Genomic DNA, 22,713 nt, shown 5'->3' with positions numbered 1-22,713 from the left:
CAAAATATTTTGCATTTTATTAAGATTCAGCTAAACTGTTTTCAACTATTTTACCAACATGTGCAAAAAAGGGTCAATTGTATGATCAAGCCCATGTGACATGAGAAAGTACTCATTTTCTCAGATGACTTGATAATGGAGCCAGTAGCCATTTATTTTAAAAAATATTGTTTAGATAGATCATAGCTCCCAAAGAGACTCAAGTCAGAACAGATCATTATATCCATGCAGGAATTGATCATAACATAAAGAAAGTTCCGGAACCAGTTAAAAATACACACTTGAAATTTCTTTCCTTTTTTTTTTTTTTTTATTATAAGATAGAAGGATCCTTCTGATTTAAAAATCTAGTCTCTTTGTACATATCATTTTAGTAGGCATTCAGTGATCATGCAGTGCTCATAACCTCTGAGGGATTAGTGTACATTAAATAAAATATTTTGCTTTTTTAGTTGAACATGTATTTTCTTATCCTGATTTACTGGAGAAATAAAGATTTGTGACATGGGCATTTAGCATTTGTGTCTGTCCACCTACTTTTTTTAAGCTCATTGGCCATCTTTGACTTAAACTGCTTGGTAGGGAGCAGTCTCAAACGTATTAAACTTTCTGCATCATCTGGGGAGACAGCCTACTAATAATATTCCTAAAGGGACAGCTAAAGCGTGAACCAAACTGTTAGTAAGCACTACTGAAATCCACACAGGATGGAAAGGTGCTGAATTTCCCAACTGTAAAGTGTTCGCTGTACCTGTTATTAGAACCGCCAAACCCAGTAACTAGACACAAATCCATAGTCAATCAGAGTTTTTTGCGCTGCTGCTGATGGAATTATTTGGTTCATTGCATTGTGAGGGGAAAAAACAGTTGTTAAAATATTCATGGATACCATAACTCATGCCATCCTTTTCCTCCCCTAAACCACTACGTTGTTTGTGGCTCTCATTTAAACCAATTGAAGTTCAGCTTAGTTCTCCTACTTTAGATGTACTCAATCCTTAGCTCCATCAATGTTGGTTACAAACACCCTTGAATTAATGAGGAGGTAACACCAGGCTGTAGACTGCTCAAAGACCTCATCTAATGATGCTGTAATGCAGAACTAAGCATGAAAGGCAGAAGAGGGGGTAGGTAGATTTTGATGAAGGTAGATGCAACTGTAATGAATGTTCTGAAAGGAAGTCAAATACCAACTATTGTTCAAGGTTTGCTTATTGACTTTAGTCTTCAAGATAATTTCTTAACTTGACATTGGGAAAGAAAATTGGCTAGAAAGTCAAGAGCACTTGAAAAAACATGCTAAAATTGCTTACGCATCATCATTATTATTAGATGCTGTACATATTGAATTCTGCAAAATATATTGCCCCAAGTCCTACTGCTGACTCAGGGCTAAATTGGGAGCAGTCACTCCCATAGGTAGTCTACCTTCTCCCCTTCCCTGAGGTCAGCATGAGTAAAGAGTGTGCAGACTGGCTCTCAGAAATACTTCACATACCAGCTGGATAAAATTAAACAAATAATGTCATGACTCCTATTGTCAAGGCCTATTGATTTTTTTTTTTTTTTAAACCTGAATTTCATTTTGCAGGAAGTGATGTCTGTGGAAGAGGAAACTACTTCTTGCTACTGCCTGTTGGATCCTTATGCCTGTCACATTCTCTTAAACAGCTTTGGAACTTATGCTCTTATTGGAGAACCGATCTCTGACTGTGCCATTCGACAGCTGAAAGTAGCGGTTTTTGGCTGCCTGTCTTGCAATTCTCTGGATTACAATCTGAGAGTATATTGTATGGATAACACACCTTGTGCATTTCAGGTAAATGGTTTCATCTATTTTTCCATAGAACACTGACATGCCTTTATTCCTGGGGATAGTCCCTGGGCAACAGCAGCAGTCTGGAACTCACGCAGATGAGAATGCATTTTTGTTATCTTGCTGCTGCGTGACTTGCTCCAAGTCCCATTGTTTCACTTGTGGGTTTACACTGCAAGAGCTTTAGGACAGCCAGACTGTCAGATGGAAACCCACTCCGCCCACATTCTAGCCTAACCAAAACTCATGCAGCACAAAGCTACAGCTGACAAGCAAAGATGCTAGGCTGGGCTCGGTGCCTTGGCTGCTCCGTGGCACAGGCAGAGCTTGCTTGCATCTGGAACTGAGTGCTGCTCTGCTACAGGCAGAAAATGTAAGTCATTATCATTTGGTGTACAGTATTTATCACGCTCGTTACCCTTACATTGCCATTAGTCAGTTCAGGATTTCCTCTCCTGTTTGCAATTTGAGCAAGACGGAAGATTGCCTCGCCATCTTTTTAAACAAAAATTAAATTATAATTGTGCATTTCCCCTTTAAAAAAACAACAACAACAACAAAACCACAAAACAATCCCAAAGTGGTGATTAAAATTAGCTGATTCTCAGACACTTTAACAAAATTATTTTCCTTTGGGAATGGAAATGAAGACAGTTGCTACAGATGAATTTTTGCTTCCTATTCCTATCGAACAGAATAAAACATGAATCTTAATGAAGTACACACTAATGTCTGTGTGCTTCTAATAAAAGCAAAGCCACCAAAAGGATTGTTGAAGTCTTACAATAGCTTTGTAATTATACCCCTTATAACATTTACACAGTTTGTGGGCTACCAGTATTTTCCTGGATGAGTCTGTAGAAAATCCTTAGAAGCATAATTACCAGATTTCCACATTCACAGAAATTAGAACAGGGTGTTTGTATATAATGAGACAACTGTATATTTATGAAATTATACTTCCCTTAAAGTGTGCTGCATCATCTTCATGCTAATGTAAATATTACATGGTAAACATGGAAAATACAGATGGTTTTGGATAAAGTATTGGAGTTGGGCTTACCAAGTTCTGTTTGACACTGTTAATCCTTTACAGTACAGTCTGATACAAGATACAAAATTCCTTCGTATTTCACTTTGTCTCTGTGTAAAAACTTTCCTTACTCTTCCAATAGGTGACTTTGCCCTTTTTGTAATTCCTAGTGTGCTGGGAAACTATCTCTTGGCTCTCAAAAAACGTTAGAGAACTAAGTCCTTTGTATTTTGCTGTAGTCCTGCTGATGTTTGTGGAATTGAGGACCATATGCATTATTAAAGGTAGAGCAGTATTTATAGAACTATGGTACATTTAAGAAAAAAGAATTCAACACATTCAGGGAATTTTGAGAAAAGATACGAAATAAGCTACTCCCTTTGCAGTTGAAAATAAAAAACTAAAGTCTCCCTTGTTATTCCTTCTTCCATATAAACCCAGCCATCGGGAGTTAACACAAACTGAACGCCTGTAAATTGGGTTATAATAGAAATCCATTGTTGCAGTTTCAGAAAGCTCTAGCAGTCATATTTTCAGAAGGTCACAATGATTCCTGTAGCTCTTCTAACAATAACTTTGCTACTGACAAGCACTAAACCTCTTTGATATACACAGATTTTATATAAATTATGTGGACTAAAGGTAATTTTGAAAGACTGCTTGCTAGCTGATTTTTAAAGACGTCTGCAAGCTTTCCTTCCTCACTAGTGTTTTTACTGTAACAGTACAGGGATAAATATTGTGTAAATAGAGGCAAGGGTGATTTTTTTACTATGATGTTTTAAATTCACAGAATTACATAAAAATTAAGGTTGGAACAGAACTCTAGAGGGCTGTAGTGTAAATACTTGCTCAGTCAGCCCTTCCAAGATTGCTCAGGGTCTTGTCCGGTAATTCTGAAAAGGACCAAGAGAGGAGAATCTGAAACATTTTGTCTGACGTGTACCCTTGGTGTGGTGTTCCTAGCGCTGTTTAAACCCTGAGACTGTTTTCTCACCAAAACTGTTGTCATCTCGATCTGTAACTGTGCAGACTATTCACCAAGCATGCCTCATGTTGTCTATCTTCCTTTTAGTCCATTAAGCAAATATCTCACTGAGCTTTGTACGTCAAGTGTTTAAGGATTACTAGACACAACCTGTAGGAGCTTTTTATTCAAAAGCTTAATTAATATACCAAGGGTAGTTTTGTTCTGTCCAGAACGGACAAGGGGCTAAATTACAATGATGTCACAGTTTAACCGGTTTCCATTTTCCCTTTGGAGGGAAATAGCTTTACCTGGAAATGGGCTGACGTAGGCTTCCCCCTCCGTGCTGATGTTAGAGAGGACTCGGGGTAATGAACTTCTGGTAGAGTTCTTTGTAACAGTGATCCTGTGGGACAATAAAAAAAGTCATATTCAAACATGAGTAACTTTCAAGAAAAAACCTGCTGGCTTTGACCCAAAACCCCAAAACGTGAGGACAGCCACTCCTGTGTTGCCAGTCCCGTAAAGTTTCCTTCTGGTCCGAAGTTCTTGTGAGTATCGGAACCGAGGTGGCCCAAAGAACATCCACTGTCACAACACCCTGGGCAGTAAGAGCTGATGGCACCTAACCAACCTTTTCACTCCAGAGGTGAAATATAAATGCCAACGCCCACCATCTGGCCCACAAGAGAAAGACTCCGCTGCTGCGTCCCGATATGCTGTAGGTGAACTAGGCACCTCTCGTGAAGATGAATTTCCTTTAGATATATTATTTGTTCCTAATACTGAAAAAATCCTTTCCTCCTCTGCCATTGCAGGAAGTGGTTTCGGATGAAAGGCTCCAAGGAGGACAATTACTGGAGGAACCAAAACTTTTGCATTTCAAAGGGAACACCTTCAGTCTTCAGATATCTGTCCTTGATATCCCTCCTTTCCTTTGGAGAATCAAACCATTTACTGCATGTCAGGTACTTTTTAATTTTATCCGTTTAAATTTGAATTCAGAGGAAGTAAAAATTTTCACTGGTATAGGCATAACCCAAGTAAGACAACGGCCCCTTTTATTTTTGAAAGGTGTGGGTTTACTCTCTTGAGTATGCAACAGAAAAGCGTTGCCTTCTGATTTTGACAAACACAGATTTCAAATATAACAGGATGCTTTGAATTTTTCATTTTACAAAAATGCAAGCTTGTACTTTCCCCCATTTCAATTTCCTCCAAGGGAAGGTCTATATTCCAGTTAAAATTTATCACCCATTAAGGTGTTTTTTAAGATTTTTGTCGTTCTGATTTCAGTATAACTGTGAACGTATGGCTGAAAATGACATTTAAATGTAATCATTTAAATGTCATGAGTTCAAATTACAGCATGTATATACTAAAAATTAGAACTGAGGAGGAGCAAATTTTTTTTTCTGTACTATATTAATTAAAGAGGCTGTTGAAAACAGGAAAGTAAAAATCAAACAAAAGAATTCCTAAGCATATGGGTTTCTGGAAATTATAAGCAATGTGCTGGTACTTAGACTGGGCTGGTTTTTAAAATATGGAACTTAATTTGACTATATAATCTTCCCTTTCATAGAAGCATAGAGACAGACAGTGATCTAGTATTCAGGATTTCGGCAAAAAAGATGTTTTAAATGTGTTGCTGTGTTCTCCAAAACATGAGTGTAACAGGCTCTGAAACTTAAAACCCTGATCTATATCCAGATAAATAATTGTATCATTAAGAATGTAAGGATAATTTATGCTACAGTTTAAGAAATTATGGAAACCACATCATTTTCAGCTTCATATGAAGAACAGCTTGATTTTAAGTGCTTTGTTTATTCTACTCCCTTAACTTCATTTTAGAAGACAAACCGATCAGTGGGATGCCCCACTACTGTATTAAAACCAGTACCTTCCTAAAAAAAAAAAAATATCATGGGAGTTTTCTCTTATAGAACAAATGGAATTTTGCCTCACACCCTATTATTAACACAGCTCCATACTTTGATTAATTTAATGTCTCTTGATCCCTTGTCCAATCCTGGAGAATAAATCTGCATGATAGTATAAAATTCAACCTCAAAGCTCTATTTAGAAAGCCTCCGTTTTCTGAAAACTGCTTTCATAATAAACATTACATGGATTTGAACTAAAAATACGTAGCAGTATCTTATGTCAATCTCTTCTGACTTCTTTAGAAGGCAGACAAAACACCTTCTGCAGGCCCCCTGTGCAGAATTAGTTAAATGTCCAGCATACCAGAGGAAAAACCAGCGAAGTTTTAACCGAACTTTTCTCGCCATGGTGACTGCTTTGGTGAAAAATCCCCCATGCTTTTCTTGCAGCCAGGCAACTTCTTTCAACAGATCTAGCGACAGAATAGGAAACGGTTCAGAGATGAACACTTTCACTCCCCTATATCAGACGCAGTAGAAATTCCTGTCCATAGCGCTTGCCACGACTGCTGCAGGAAGGCGTTGCAAGTAGCCAAGGAGGAACAGCCCCTGAGAACCCAAATAACACCATGGCATGATCAAACAGGGAAACGGCCCGCAGGAAAGAATACTTACCGTGCTGTCTGCAAACAACTTTGCTGATAACCAAAGAAAGAGGTTTTGCTACTCTAGCCTCCATGTTTCTTTGTAGTTAAGGATTCAGGGAAGATTACTTCTGCCTGATAATTTTTGCAAAGCTGTTATTTCTTGGGGGAATTACCTCGTTTGCTGGTTATGACTCTGGTGCATGCAAAGTTCCGAGACTGACTCAGAGGCCTTGAAATACTCGGTGTGCAGTTCAGCACTTTTCTTAATGCTGTGTACAACTTCTGTGAATAAATATATTGCTTGTGGTTTATTAAACTCAGGTATTTTTATTCTCTGTTGGCAAGTAATAGTCTAGATTTTCCAGTCAAAACTGAACTGCAGGGTGCTGTTAAAACAAGACACGATAGCCAATGCAAATTTCTCTATTAATCTTCACATGTTGCAAGGACCTCACTTTACTGAATCTAATGCAAGTGGCGCAGTCCAAAGCAGCTATTAAATTTATTGCTGCAAGATAAAAACAAAAAATAAAAAGTCAGATGAGGGAGCCATAACCCACAGAAGAATGCTCAAGTGCCGCGCATGCTGTAGGCAGGCGCAGCATGGCAGCCCTGCTGAAGGCTTTGATCGTAGCAGGCACACCACCTCCCAGCAGCCACTCAGGGTTAAAAAGAAGTATGTACAAAACCTCTGCTGACAGAAATGTCCCACACAGTGCTGATACTGAAGCCAAGTAAGTATTTACATCTTATAATTGAGTATAGTTTGCATGACTTGGACAGCTGAGAAATATAATAATTGTTTCTAAAAGAAACTGCAGAACAACTTCCACTGGCTTTGTATTTCCCTCCCAGTGAAATGTCCCAGCTGTATTGACAGCTCGGATTTGGTTCCAGCCTCTTTATGTATAAAACAGTAGTTTTTCATGTGCAGCTTCCTCCAGTGTTGTACTTGCTTTGTCTCCTACATACCATGCTTTACAAAGAAGCTGGCGCTTCTGGTTGTCACAAACAACTGAAGAGCCTATTCCGTAACTGTCTATTTGGTCCACCAAATCAAACCACTCTCAGATAGTATGATGAAGAAAGCTCCATGTTAATGGGTGGGATAAGTAAAGATCCTGCTTCAAGGCTTGAACAGATAGATGAATAAATCGTCATGTAAAACTGTGGCATAAAAGCAGTAAATGGTGGGTGGAAGTCAGAATTTCTCCAGACTACGCCAAGTGCCTTTGTTTGTCCTGGCCGTCCTGCAGGAGCAGATGCTGAGTGCTTGGCATCCTTCCCACCATGTTCACAAGTAACCGGGGGGAACCCTTAAAAACTGGTTGGGTGTTGGGCAGGAGGAGGCTGCGACAAGCATGTTAAGCCAGACGGGCACCTTTGGGGGTTAAAAGCAGCTGTCCTCCTAGCACCTTGTGTCTCTTGGAGGATCCCGTGTCTGTCTGTAGCTATGAGGTGATTTACATTCCCTAGGACTTAATTATAAAGGGAGAATAAAACTGAAAGCATTTCTGGAATACTTTAGGCACTCATCGTGCCGCCATGCTTTGCCCCCTGTATTATGTTTCATATAATTTTCAGCTGAGTGATTCTTGCACTGTGACTGAAAGCAGAGATGATTACTCTGGAAAAATCTAATTACACTTCCTCTACTTCTAATATTTTGCTAATGTTTTCTTTATCAGTGTTGGTACCTTGCTACTGCTACCACCTCAGGATCTAAATGCAGAGTTTATCATTATCACTTAGTGCAACATTACCGATAGTCTGAGACTCTCCTAAGAAACCATAAACTGCGCATCAGCTACGAGTACGACTATATTCTCCCTAGTTAAAAAAAAATAAATAATAAAAAGTCAAGACTGAACCGTAGCATGAGGCTGATCTTTGAAGCTGTATATTCTCAGATGGCCGGGGCATGCCGAGTTTCTTCAGGGACAAAGAACAGGTCACAGCCCAGGTGCAATACAAGTTGCTTGTAGAAGGCAAGAATGAAGACATGCATGTTCTCTGAGCTGTAAGCTCTTGGGTGAGCTTCCGTATATAAACCGGTCATGAGAGCTACATGCATGGTTTACTTGATCTAAACAGCTAATTATGACAAGTGACTAGTTGGTAGGTCACTCAGTTATAACTGCCAGTGTTAAATACTGAAGGAATTACAGATGCCTACAGGTAGCGCTTTTTATGTCCTTGTCTGTGTCATTTATTAACCCTTTATAAAGCTCTGAAAAATGGAAGCAGTATGCATGCCCAGATTAAATCTGCATATAGTAATTAGTGCGTTTTGTTTGAAGAATCAGCTTCACATGCTGTTCAAATCAATTCTAAAATTTAAAAATAGTGCATTAAAAAAGGAGAGAGCAATCTGAAAATTCATAATCCTCTAGAAAAAATAACGTAAAAATCTTTAAACTAGTTCTTCTCATGTTAGAAAAATTGCTCATTGAAGCTGTTTAATGCTGTCCCATAATCATGTGGAGGAATGCTAAGATGTAATAAAATGAAATATTAATAGGTTGCCAATTCTACACTATTTTCCAATATTTTGAAATTAATAGAGAACTTTTTTGGTTTAATGTTTTTTATTATTTACATGCCTTCATGGTTACAATATGGAACACCAAAGTGGGTTTTTAGCTGATGACAGTTTGGAAATAAAAAGAGAAAAAAGAATTTTTCTGAAAGCAGTAAGGAGAGGAGACCAGTAAGAGAAGTTTGGTATTTACAAAGTAATCATAGGACAGAAGTTAGCTGCGCCTATGTACTTCTCCTGTCTATTCCATACATTTTTAGGAACTCAAAGCAACCAAAGCAGAAATCTCTGATGATTAATTGCTGCAGTTGTCTATATAGCATTTGATGAGGGCATTCATCCCATAAACTGCCTCTGGCTGAAGTAGAGGAGTCACTGAAAGTAGTCACAGAATATAACAGGATGAAACTAATAAGTAAGTAAGAAGTAAAACTGGGACTGCCCAGTGACATGCAGTGGTAAATTATTTATATATTTATATAAATAAATATATATATATTTAAAAAAATATTTATATATAAATATATAAAAACCACTACAGGGTGTGTTTCAGTATGGATGGAACATTGATACAGAAGAAAGGCTGTCGAGCTCCGGCTGCATGAGCTTACAGGGGGCGTACAGTTTCTGATGGGAAGTTCTGGATTTTTGGGATTCTGTAGTTACAGGCTGATGGCAAGGAGACACAGATTAGAGTTCTAGTCCCTGCCTAGGAGGAGTGAGCGAAGTGCATCCTTCTTAAGTTTCATTAATGATGAGAGTCTCTTGTCATTAGTGTAACCGAATGAAATCTAAGTTTTCAGTAAATGTAACATCTCAGTGTTTATCAATTGAATTGTCATTTATTGGTTTGTCCTGCTTTGAGTTTGCAGAGATGTTAGTAAAAAGTCAATTAGAGAAAAAACATGGAGTTTTTTTCTTATTTTGTGATTGTCACAACTTCTCTCTCTCTCACGCCTGCTTGCCCGTTCCTGTGGGACACTCTCCTCTCTCAGGAAGTCCCCTTCTCCCGCGTGTGGTGCAGCGGCCAGAAGCCACTGCACTGTGCCTTCTCACTGGAGCGCTACACCCCTGCGACCACGCAGCTGTCCTGCAAGATCTGTGTCCGACAAGTCAAGGGCCACGAGCAAATCCTGCAGATCCAGACATCCATCCTAGAGGTAAACTGTTCTCTCTCCTTTTTGCTTTGTTAAGTTGCTGTTAAGTAGTAGGAGTTACATGAAGTAATTGAGTACAAGTAGTACGAGACGTGATCCCTCCCCATTTTTAGCCTTTCTATCTCTATGTAGTTTCTTATGGCCTGTTCAAAACCGTAACAAGTATATAAAGCCTTACGCATTTCATTTCCAGCAGAAATCAAAGCACAGATATTCTACAACACTAAAAATAATTTATATTTGAGCTGGTGGTAATAGTTTTCTTGCAAAACATTTTTTAATAGTTTGCAGAGCGCTGAGATGCGGACAGAGGGCTTGCCTGCGGCCGGTGTGCTGCTGGGCTGGGCGATTCACCCATCGGAGCATTTCTGACACGCACAGTCTTGCAAGGACTGCAGCCTTGCGCACAGGCGAAAGAAAGCAGAGTCAAGCAAGCTGGGGATGTGTCCTACAGCCAGCAATGAAAGCTTCAGCAGCTCTTTTTAGATTATTGAGCATCTTTGTTGACTGATCCAGATTAATACTTCTGGATTAAAGATATATGCCCATTGCTAAATGCACTATGCAGAGCACGCAGCAACTGAGTAAGAAAACCACAAACACCATTATGTATAAAAATATCCTCAGAGTATGGCCAAGCTTTTTTTCTGGTTCTTTATTGTTACTTCATAAAAAATGTCTGTCATTCCATCTATATCTCTCTCTCAATGCAATGTTGCAGCTGCCTTCCCCCCCCCCCCCCCCCATATTTTTAAAGGGACCTATCTGTCCACAAGTCCCCAGAGCATGTTACCATTCTGCCTTAAAATGGATTTGCTAGTACAGAAGGCTTTCTCATGCCTATCTCAAAAAGTGATTGAAGAGTGAGGATAATTTGGCTGTAAAATAAATATAAAAATAACAACTGAATACTTGAATTGCTCAGTGCTGTACAGTTCCCTGAACTAACCAGGTAGCAGTAGCTTATCTCACATGTGCAGGGTATGGAAATCTACTACTGTTCTGCATATTTAATTTTAAAAGTCAGACCATGCGATATGTCTAGAGCACTGCTACTACTTTGCGCAGATGACTTTTGGGATGTGTCATAAATGTTATATGAAGAGACTATAGCATCATTGTTTAATATTTATGTTGCATTGCACTGGAACGAATAATGCATGGAAATGTGACTACTACACAAGACCGGTATAATTTCATAGGAGGAGAATAGGCCAGATCTACAGAAGAACCTGGATTCCAAAGAGATTTCTTAATATGGAAGTACCGAGACAATTATAGAATTTAGGTGTTTTTAAAAAAGTCATGAATGAAAGATTTATGTGTCCATATTTTAGGCTTAAGCAATTAAAAATTTAGGAACCCATATGCTTTTGCGGCATTTGATCTAGTCTCTATTGGACTTCATCTGTAACACAAATTAACAAAAAGGGGAAACTTGGAGAAGGAAAATGACACTATTTAAAATGTTTTTATATGGAAGTGCTTGTGATGTTCTAGCAGTTCCTTCACAAATCAGAAAAATACCTCTTAGCTATTTAATTGTCTGTTGTCAATCAATTCTACAAACTATAGCTGGAATCTCAGGTTTGATTCTTTCTTCCTCCAGAAGCAGACTTGATAGACCAATAGGTGTATGTAGACAGGCTCGCTGCAGGTAGGTCCCTGCATAACAAGGCAGCAAAAAGAGTACAGAACTGTCTGCCCGCACAGCTCTTCTCATTCCAAAGAGGCTGTGCAGAAACCTCCGTTCCCTGTTCCTGCGCAGGTGCATACGGCAGGACTCCTGGTGTTGCTCTGCCACGGTGCCCGCAAGAGCCGCCTGCAGACACGGGCAGGCAAAAAGCCTGATGCCCCGACTGACTCTTTGCTTTTCTATTCCGTGTAGAATGAACGAGAAACCATTGCGTTCTTTGCACATGATGACAGCAACTTCCCTGCACAGATGGGTCCGAAAGCATTCAAAATCCCCTACTCTATTAGACAACGAATCTGTGCAACATTTGACACACCCAACGCCAAAGGCAAAGACTGGCAGATGTTAGCACAGAAAAACAGCATTAACAGGTAATGGAAGGCACTTTGAAAGGTGAATATTTACATATGCAAGGGGAATAATTTGTTGCCGTTACAGGTTTTTTGTTTGTTTGTTTGTTTGCTGGTATTAAAGATGTATGCATAGTAATTAACATACTTACTCTCAAGGATAAACTGCAGTTCATACGTTATTTTATTTACAACTAGCTGCTGAAAACAGGAACTGCTTTCTCCTTGGGACAAACACGTGTGCCCTGTCCCACCTGATGCCTGCCGCTAAGGTTGCTTTATTTCTTCTGGGCTGGACCTTTTCTTTGAACACCAGCTAGAGTGGGGTCATGGTAAAGTACAAGACTGCAGAAGGATTTTGGCACTGCTGTGTACTATGACAGCAGTGGTTTAAAGGACTTAGGAGTTGCATGTTCTCTCAAAAAAAAAATCATATAGCCTGTTGCTTGGGCTTCTACCTATGTATTTTGTATTCCAAAAAGAATTGCATATTTTGCACATTATTTTTTTTAAGGAAAAGGCATATTTAAAAAAACAAAGTCATGCTCTAATGTTTAGGAGTAATAATATTATGATTATTAAAACTGAAAGATGCTGTAAAAACCAATTTACTACTTATTTTGCTCTTTCCGCTTCGCAAAATTAAATTGGTGGAGGCAGTTCACTCACAGAAATATTTTCTATATTTTCTAATTGTCACTATCGCCACAAATATGTTCCCAAGAGGGTAGAGGAATACTTAAGTCAAGCAAAATGACTTGTTGCTATGCAAGGGTATCTCAATAAACCACACCCGAACCAAAGGAAAAATAATTTATAGCCTTGCAGCAGTGAAAGAGTCAGAAAATTCTGCTTTACTTAGCAGCGTTTACTACCTATTGTCAGGCACTTCAATCTCTGGTTTCTGTTCCTCACGTGTCGAGGAAGCTGGAGATTTCCCTTTCTCAGGGAACTGCGGGGCACCGTGCTAAGGCAATTACACTGACCGGTGCAAGACCACAGCTGTGATGGCCCTTTACCTTTTGAGTCTGTGTTGGAGACACCTGGTAGGGTCTTTGCAATATCTGTTTGTATAAAATCAAATTTATAGATAGCTGAGCCATTTAAACAACCCAAAATGCAGTTATAAAACCAGACGGTAAAGCATAAATACATGACCTCACAGACTGGCACGTAGCTGCTGTGCAGCGTAATCCATTAGTGTCATCCTATTTCCCCCATCTATTCCAAAGTTCTGTCGAAGGCAAGGTGTTACTTCACAGAGCAACAGCCTGGCTCCTCAGGACAGACAGCAAACTTCTTCCAGTGCACTGAAGCTATCCATGTCAGCGCCACAAGGAACTTGAGAGCTGGAGTTGTCCTGCACATACACGCGAGCGCAAACTCCTCACGGGGTGCTAACTTTCTGTCGCCAATAGAGGTTAATGTACTGAGGAAGGGTAATTAGCAAAGCTGGAGGAAAAAAGTGGTATCTGCCTGTTTTTTACTGATGAGTAACAGTCCAAAAATGGTCAGTAGCAAATATTTAATTATCTTGGAGTTGGTTTAAAAAACCAAACAATGGCATTCAAGTCCAAATTCCCTTTTCTGTGCTACAGGCTTATCTGTTTCTTCCCATATTTATGTGTAAGTATCTATACATAATGCATGTGCTATAAATAATGTTTATGCTTGTGAATGTGAAGTTAATGTATTTATTTGGATGATTATGTCCAAAGCCCATAAATACCAGGAATTATAGGGTAATCTGTTTAAGATGAACACTTTGGTTTACCAAATCCTTTGCAAATATCACCCCTGCAAAGTCCTAGAATTTACATGCTAATAAAATATAAATTTTAAAATTAAAAGATGTCATATCTTCACATAATCACAAGCGTGAATTAAAGTTATATAATTCCTCTCCCTGCCAAATACTTGCTAGAGTTTACTAATGATGCTTTCCAAAACTGACTTGCTTTCTAAATCACACAGGATGGTACTGCTGGCCAGCTTTTATCTAAAGCAGAATACTCAAGTCCTTGTTCACTCCTCCTGCTAAACTGAACAAGTGACATGTGAAGAATAGATGCACCACCGTGTGTCCCCTTGAGGGTTCCCTCAACTCATCTCATCTAGGTCATGCTGAAGGTTTTTTGTTTTTTAAAACACATCTGTAGTGCGAGGCACAACAGAGGGCACTTTCACATCCAAGGTAGCTACAGTAGATACCTTTCCTCAGCTTTTTTGTTTCACCTTTTTCTCCCCTCCTTCCAGGAATCTCTCCTATTTTGCTACACAAAGCAGCCCGTCTGCCGTCATTCTGGACCTCTGGGAAGCCCGACATCAGCATGACGGCGACCTTGACTCCCTAGCCTGTGCCCTGGAAGAAATAGGAAGGACACACTCCAAAATCTCAGACATAACAGAAACTGAGATTGAGGAGCCTGACTTCAACTACAGCAGACAAAATGGACTTTAGTCACCTTTTTGCATTCAAGAACTGATGGCCAGCTTTGACTATTACACCAGAGATTCTCTTTGGCAGGGAGGAAATAAGGGTTTCTGCACCGTGAGTGTGGAAGCAGACACTGATTTCCACAATGCAGTTTTCAGTTGGAGGAGCAGAAGCAGCCCTATTAAAAACCATCTTGTTACACCTAATAAGGGAAACACAAGCTTCTCCCTGTCCTCTCTCATTTAAAATTCACGTTTTAATGTCAAAACCACAACTACACAGCTATCATTCCTGGGACAGGAAGGAGTGAGATACAGAGCCATAGGAGGTAAATATTATGATGTAAAGGATTTAGGAGACTGTAATGATAATGTAATGCCTACTGAAAATCAACAAATAGGATATTGAATATTTAGAACCACTAGAGGTTAAACCTCGTTTAAAGGATTGTCATCTTGGGGCTGTTAGTCCCCTTTGTCCTGTATCTCTAACTTACCACACCTGAAGAGTAGCTTTAACATGTCATTTCATAGCATCATTTTGTCATTTTCTACAGGAAAACTGAAAATCTGGCCTTATCCTGTTCAGATGTTTGAGGAATTAGATCTCGTAACTATTTATATTGGTATCCATGTGTATTCCAAACATTTCTTTTAAAAATTTAATCACTTAGTGAACATACATTTGCTGCAGAGCTTTCCTGCCTATTCTGTTAACAAAACAACAGAACCCTTCTCTGTGAAATTAGTGTGTGTGAGAGATAAATTTTCTAACTTGGTCTGCAAACTTTCACTTGGTCAAAAAATGTTGCTTTGGGGGTGGATTTAAATAACCAAATAAACCACAGGAAATTGCCAGCCCTGTTTTAGCAAGCTTACACATTTTTTTATCATTCCATGTTCTATGGCTAATCTAAAAAGTAAAGGTGAAGTCAATCAGCACTGCTTAATTTTGGTTTTGTTTCAGATTGAAACAATAACCCCCACATGGTATTGCCAAAAATTGGCCTGATTTCATCGTACAATTTGGAAACTTCACAAGATACAAAGCTGGCTATGTTACGTTTGGTTTAGTTACAAACATATTGCATTCACCACCAAACCCAGAACCTAGCTAGAGAATCCTCATTTTTTATCCATTTCACACAAAAATAATTTATTACTTCAACTGAACCAAAAAAAGAGCTGTCACTGTGAGTGTCCTAGTGGAACTAGTACTGAGCCAAATTTAACCAATGTTTTTACTCATATATTCTTTAAAATTAGCCAAGGTGTTCGTTAGCTCTGTGCCTAGGCTATCAGTTTTTGTGATAGGAATACAATCAGTACAAAGCAGGAACACAAACAAGAGTTTGGGAACTTCATGGAAAAGCAAGAAATTGAAAACAAGCATTTGGGGGTGGGGCGGGATTACCCCATTTTGGCTGAGGGTAGGTACTTGGTGTGCAAATCTATAATAACCTGAAACTATTATTCACCCAGGATTCCAGTTCGGAAAATATGACAAACAGCTCTTGATGTAAGACTGCTTGTTCTTGCTGATCTGAAATTGCAAATTTCATTGCTTTCCCAGCTCAGCAGGCTGGAATAGTCTTAAGACTTTTATAAATACTTAAGACTTCCCCAAATATTTTCTGCACTTTAGTATTTCATGCAGCCTGACATGCGAGTTCCTGTTTGCAATGGGAAATCATAAAGGCTGCAAGCATATTTAAGACTGAGACAAAAATACCAGGTTATTTGGCAGCAAGCTGTCACTGTTTTCAGCAGCACATGGTTCTATCTGTGTTTGAATTATATTTCCAGTGACTTACAGTCCTCCTCCTCAGAAACCTGTTCTTCATTGGGCAAAATGTCATGAATTAAAAAAAAAAAAAAAAAATAAGGAATGGCATCCACAGAAAAGCAGTGGAGATTTAGTGAGCTGTTGTTGTCTGGGAAACCAGCTACAGTCACTCTCCAGCAGTTAATTTGTTCTCAGCTTCTCAGACGCAGTTTAATTTCCAAACTAGCTTGGGTTAGCCACCACAACGGAGGGCAGGCATGACCCTGCAGGTGCTGCACCACAGCCGTGTCATTTGAAGAGCTGTATGTATTTTCTCCTCTTGTTTTCTACATACATGTGAGCTACACACAGCATACAGGGTCAAGAAGAGCTGCTCTGTGGAGCTCAGAACTTACAGCTTTTTCTCAGGAAACACACAGTGGTTACTAGCAAGACTTGGGTAGCTTTGAAAAACCCCTGTGTACAGTGACACCCAACTCGGAATGGTCGGTGAAGCCAGCAGCTGTCTGGGCTGACTTCCCCCAAGGTGCATCTGCCAGGGTCCTCGGGCTGAAGGTACCTGGGCTGCACCCCAGAATCCAATGAAGTCTGGGCTCTGAGCTAACCTACTGGCAAAAGTTCCTTACAATGCCAGAAAAGACGCTGTTCAATTTTGGGCCAGAGGTAAGATATTAATTTTACATTGCTCAATGGAGTATTGTTGTTTCCCTTCTGGTCTTGTTTCCTGAGTTTTCTTCACTTTTGCTAAAGCAGCTTCTTCATTACTGGTCTTACTTTTCTGAATCTGAATCAAGAACTCTGACTTTTTCTAACCTGTTACTTTTTTGACACTCTTGTATTGAAAAGTGGGCTAGAAATGCCACAATGCTGCTTACTTACCTCTCTCCCACTGGAACGGGGTTTGAAACAGTAACCAAACGAGCCTGATTGCTGATGTGAGCTCACCTGGCTGCACAGCCGAGTCATACAGGAATGCCACCGTGTGTGGCATCTACTGGTGACCAGGGCTGAACGTTCGGGGAAACCGCGTAAGGAATGTGCCCTGTCCCAAAGGACCTCCTCACCAGGGGGCTGCACCTTGACCACTGTAGCTAAGATCCGCTGATACCGTCCTTCAAAAACTGACTGATCCCTTTGGAACCCACTGAAACGCTTGGCCTTCATGGGCAATGTCTGGGAGACACAAGTGCCACAACCATCTTTTGCGTTTTTCAAACAGCCTTTCCTTCCCAAGCTTTCCTTTTGTTTAACACGTGCTGCCTGACAATTGCCCGGGCTCCCCCGGTTCCCTATAAGAAGTAACGCTGAGGAACTGCTACGGAATCTCCTTGTCTGTATTACACACGCCTTTACAGGCTTCTCTCACCTTTCATCTCTGCTCACACTCTGTCTGGGCTGAAAAGCCCTGGTGAGCCCATCCTAATCTTTGAACATCCTTGCTGTTATTCTACCACCTCTAGTTCCATGTCTTTTTGGAGATGGAGTGACCAATAACTGGCTTTTCAACAGGAATACGGGCTAAATCACGCAGTTCCTCCACTTCCTCAATTTCTTGCTGTTCCCACACTCAGTATCAAATCAGAGACATATCAATTAATATCAGTTAAGATTTTGCTGTAGCATAAAGCCACAAGAAACACCTGTGAGAGAGTGCAGAACAACTGAGAATGCATTAACGGACTTCACTACGCAAAGTACTCGAGCTGATACATACCGAACAGCCAGAAAATGAAACCTGTGAGGAAAAAATGTGTAGCTGAAAAAAAACTGAGATGACAGAGATGATGTCAAAAATCATTAAGAAAAAAAATTCATAAAAGGAAATAATTTGTTCTCTGTGATAACGATGAATATCGGTAGGCAGAAGCTGGACAATAAGAAATGAAGTTAGACTTCTGAGTGGAAAAATAGGCTACAGGGTTTTTTCTTTTCCCTTTCCCCCACTGCACCTGTTGATTACCTGACGTGTCGGGTACAGACGTGCCTGTTTCAGGTGCTCCCTTTCTGTTGTTTCACATTAGCATCGTGGGAGGATATCAATAGTACTTGGCACTTCTACTGACAGAGGCTTATGCCAGTTCTCCTCCCTTTATTATGCACAGTCCTGGTTTTAGAGTTGGACAAATTAAAATGTTTTTTAGGTAAATGCATCTGCTACCATACAAATGAGGCAGCCACATGGATTTTGTTAATATCAACAAACAGCTAAACAATAAAAGTAAAAGATGTTAAATGTTTGCTTCCTATTTTCTACAGAGGAAAGCAGTTGACTTTTGCCAGCTCCCCCCCCCAGGATGTTGTAGCTATGGTTTGCAAGACGGTATTCCCTCAGAATAATTTACAATTTGTATGCAAATGCTATATAAATAGATAATATTGATCATTATTAGGAATCTTAAAATTCCAGAAACACATTTTTACCATCTATTTTTTGGAAATTTCTATACATTTATCTACGATTTGATCCAAAACACAGATGTCGGAGCATCTGAAGAAGGATTAGAGGCCAGAAATTAAAAATCTATTCCTTTCCTCTCTTTTATAAATTTTGTCTTTCAAAAAATAATTTTTAAAATCTCTTCAAAAACTAGAAAGTAAAAGGAAGAGAAATGTAATGTTACACACTTAAGATTCCATCTAGCTGCCCCGAGTCTGATATGGTGAAATAGCCATTTTGATTTTACATCACCAAAGAACCTGCTCTAGTATATTTTCATCTTCCTAAGCACTTTCCCAGATATTTTCTGTGCTGTGAGTCATTTAAGACTAATAGTTGTGTTTTAAAAATGACTTACAATTTTGTCACCAAAATGGTGTGCTTCACAGCTCTGCCAGACTGCAGCATCATAAAGCTAATTTACAGCTTTTACAACACTGCTTTTGCAGTCTTACTAGTTTACATTAAAATCCTTTAAGCCACAAGGAAAGGAACCCTGCTCTGTAGATTTAAATTCAAACTTCATTTACCAGTGCAAGTCCCATAAACCCAAGATGTACTCCCACAAAAATTTTATTGGGCTTTTTGTAATAGATGAAAAGATATTGACACAATTTTTTTAAAATATAGGGAATTATTTTTGTTATTATTTTTATCTCTGGCAACAGCTGGTCTCTTCCTCTGTGGGCCTGTGCACAGCTTGCTCTCAGTAGGTTAAGAGAGAAGCTTACTCAGCATAAATCACTAGAACAGGGATCTTGTCATAGGACTCCATGGTATTAACATCATACTAAAGGTCTATTCTTTTTTTTTCCACTTGAAAGATAGTGCTATATGAGGGTTTTAAAACATGCAGTAACTGGTCAATTCCAGATACAATTTTTCACTACAAAAAATATAGTTGATGTATATAGTGCAGCTACAACAAGTGAGCAACTGCTGTGGACTTCTGGTCATGGTTTGATTTTTATTTTTTTTTTCTCCAGTGTGTTTCTGCCTGTAAAACATAGATTTAAGCAAAGGGCTGCATTATTTCTTGTATGGTAATTAACTGAGTGGAAAACCAGAAACTATTTCCAAGTCCTTAACAACTGTGAATGATGTGAAGATTTGTCTATCCTTTCTTTTACTGATTTGAATGGTACCTGGGAAGTTCTCCCACTTGTTACACAGCAGTAGAGCTAGTTAACATTATTCACCAAGAACCTTTTTCACATTAAACCCGGTGAAGAATGTTTTCTATCAGTTGTTCGTTTGTGGTACATGCCTTGGTAAAATACTCCCTTGACACTATTCCTGCCTCAGAAGAGGCCGGCGGTTCTTCCGCAGCAGCATGTAAAATGGCACATACATCCTTTCTTTGCTATATAATGGCTGTCTACTTGAAATTACTTAAAACATAAAGGATTCCTGAGCAAAGACAGTAACTTAAAATACTAGGTATATAACACACAATACCTGTAGCAACAAACAAAACTCAATATGCTGGCAGAAGATCATTAATCATTTTCTAGTAAAGTCTAGCTCTTTTCTCTCATTGCCAATACTAGCATAAATGGTAGCAAAAATCTCCTTTCCAAAATGGACAAAAATAAATAAATCACTCTAAGATTAAAGAATCACTTATGAAATCATTTGATAGTAACAGTGTCCGCAATGCAGAAAACTGAACAGATGTTCTACTCATTGCTGCAAGTAAAAGAAAAATCTGTCGGTGTCCATGTTCACTGTTCTGTCCAAAAATAAAATAAATGTCTAGGAATTTGCCACTATATTTTTTGTATTAGAGGTGAATAGTACAGATTCTACTAGTGTTTCTTGTCTGGGGCTTGGGTGGGTTAGGGGTGTATTGTAATTTTCAAGCTATTGCAAAAGCTGCTTTTAAATAAGCTGTTCAGTTGTATTGAATAACTGGTTTGTGCTTTCCAAGGGAATCCAGGTGAGCCAGGACTCAATGGGTAGCCTCCTTGCCTTGCTGTCACAGGGTAACTAGAGCTGAAGTCACTTGTGAACATTTAGCTAAGGGATAGGGAGATTAGATGACCCATCCCTGATCTGTAATGTGGTGTACTGTAATCTAATGAGATTAGACACTCACCTACTGTAGAGCCGTGGTTTTGTCAGCAGCTACTTAGTTTGTCTGCCCCCGGTGTGATAACCTTGGTTAAGGATGTACTTCTGCAGATTTAAGAAGATGTTAAACCCCTGTGTTATCTGGTCTCTGTATATAAATCTTATTGTCTAATCCCAAAAGGAAATGTGTAGCACAACATGAAGTTAAGGGTGTTCTGCACCAAGCCTGGTTAAAGTTTATTTCTGATACAGCAGGAGGGGGAAGGCAGATCTAACAGCAAGTGTATTTGCTATAGAAAACAAGAACGTTTCCTAACGAATACTCCCTTAGAACTGACGGAAGCTTTGTTTTTGCAGCTTAAAAAACCAGTAAGACCTAGTATTTCCCGTACTGAGATCTGGAATATTAACCTTACGGTGATGGTATCTTTTCAAGCAACTCCTTCAGTTTTTCCCCATTTATGCACTGAAGTTGGAGAGGGAGGGAGGAATTTTTTTATTTTTTTAATTAAGCTGTAGACTTCTGTATTCTTTCCACTTTTGGCCTAGAACCCGGATACCATTACAGAACCTCACAAAGTTCCCTGATGCATCAGTAAGCAGTACACACACACATGCACACACACACACAGATAGATATATGTGCCTCATCGGGGATGTGGCATATACATGCTTCTGATATATATTTGGGAACAGCAAACTGACTTCAGAGAATTTGTGACTCGGGAGATGTTGCTGCCTCCTCCCGTCTTCTAATCAAATTCATGCCCACTGTGACTCTGCTGATCTCTGTTTATACATGGGTACAAAAACATTACGTGTACACCTTCTGTTAATTTGGATGAAGTAAAATGTGTTGCTGGTCAGTCTGGTGAGACTTAAAGTGTTACGCAGGACTGGAGCTAACTTGATTTCCATTGCATATTCAACATTTTGACCAGCCTCTTGGTGAAAAGGGGAGGGGGAACTTCAACCTAATCAAATACAAAATAAATTATTATTTTTTAAAAAAGAGAAAACCACAAGTATTCCTCTAGAGAGACCTATTTTCTCTTCTGCTCCTTTATTTTCGCAGTGAATAGGTTCTGAAAATGTTGGTTCTTGCTCATTTGGCTGAGCATTCTTCCCTCCCCATGGTTTCAGTGTGTTTAGAACTGAAAAAAGAGCAGAGGTTTGAATGCTTTCTTTAGTATGAAGCTGAAGGAGTAGGGAAGAGAGACAGAAAAATAATTAAATAAAAAGCATGGCCTTGGCTTCATACCACACTTTCTGTGCCTTGTTCTATCAATGTAAATTCTGAATGTTGTACAGTAAAATACTTGGGAAAGACTCCTTGGAAAAGGCTGCACTGGCTTCTTTTTTTCAGCACATGTACATATATAAATATATATACATATATATATTTGGTAATGCCAAACAGCTGTGTTATATTGTACTGAAAAAGTAATAATGGACAGTTTGGATGTTTTATGTAGAGTTTGCAAAAACTGTATGGCTGTAGCCTTTTGAAGATAAATGTACAGACGTAAACTACTGCATATCAGTTATTTATGAATAAAGAGTCTTTTACTGACATCTTAGATTACTGTACGAGTGGCACATTAATTTCAGTGATAAAACAAGATGTTCTGAAATGAGTGCTTTGGGATGCCTCACTGGTTTTACAGTGAGCGCTGTATGGGAGTTTATGCTGGAGAACTATGTACTGGCCACCTTTTTCCAGAAAACCCGCAAAAGCTACAGGAATAGGACCAGAAGTGAAGTTTACTGACAACACTGAAACAATTCAAGAACATCATCCTGCTTTCTCATACTAGTCTGAACTATGCCCCAAAGAAGGCCAAGTACATTCTACCTAAAATGTGATTAAAGGTATTTCACTAAAAT

At 39.2% G+C, this 22,713-nt stretch overlaps 1 protein-coding gene across 2 annotated transcripts in view; it reads left to right on the top strand.

Annotated features, from left to right (window-relative positions):
* The window catches only part of UNC5D (unc-5 netrin receptor D), a 168,494-nt gene extending 146,088 nt beyond the window's left edge, over nt 1-22,406 (top strand). For both annotated transcript variants that reach the window (XM_055820374.1, XM_055820373.1), the window contains exons 12-16: nt 1,592-1,819; nt 4,635-4,784; nt 9,887-10,051; nt 11,937-12,115; nt 14,351-22,406. In XM_055820374.1, the coding sequence (XP_055676349.1) occupies nt 1,592-1,819; nt 4,635-4,784; nt 9,887-10,051; nt 11,937-12,115; nt 14,351-14,555 (927 nt within the window). In that variant the 3' untranslated portion in view covers nt 14,556-22,406. The remainder of the gene's footprint in view (nt 1-1,591; nt 1,820-4,634; nt 4,785-9,886; nt 10,052-11,936; nt 12,116-14,350) is intronic.
* The last annotated feature ends 307 nt before the right edge of the window (nt 22,407-22,713 follow it).

The sequence above is a fragment of the Falco peregrinus genome, chromosome 17 (genome assembly GCF_023634155.1).
Source record: "Falco peregrinus isolate bFalPer1 chromosome 17, bFalPer1.pri, whole genome shotgun sequence".
Classification (NCBI taxonomy): Eukaryota; Metazoa; Chordata; class Aves; order Falconiformes; family Falconidae; genus Falco; species Falco peregrinus.
This window is presented reverse-complemented; position numbering and strand designations above follow the sequence as displayed.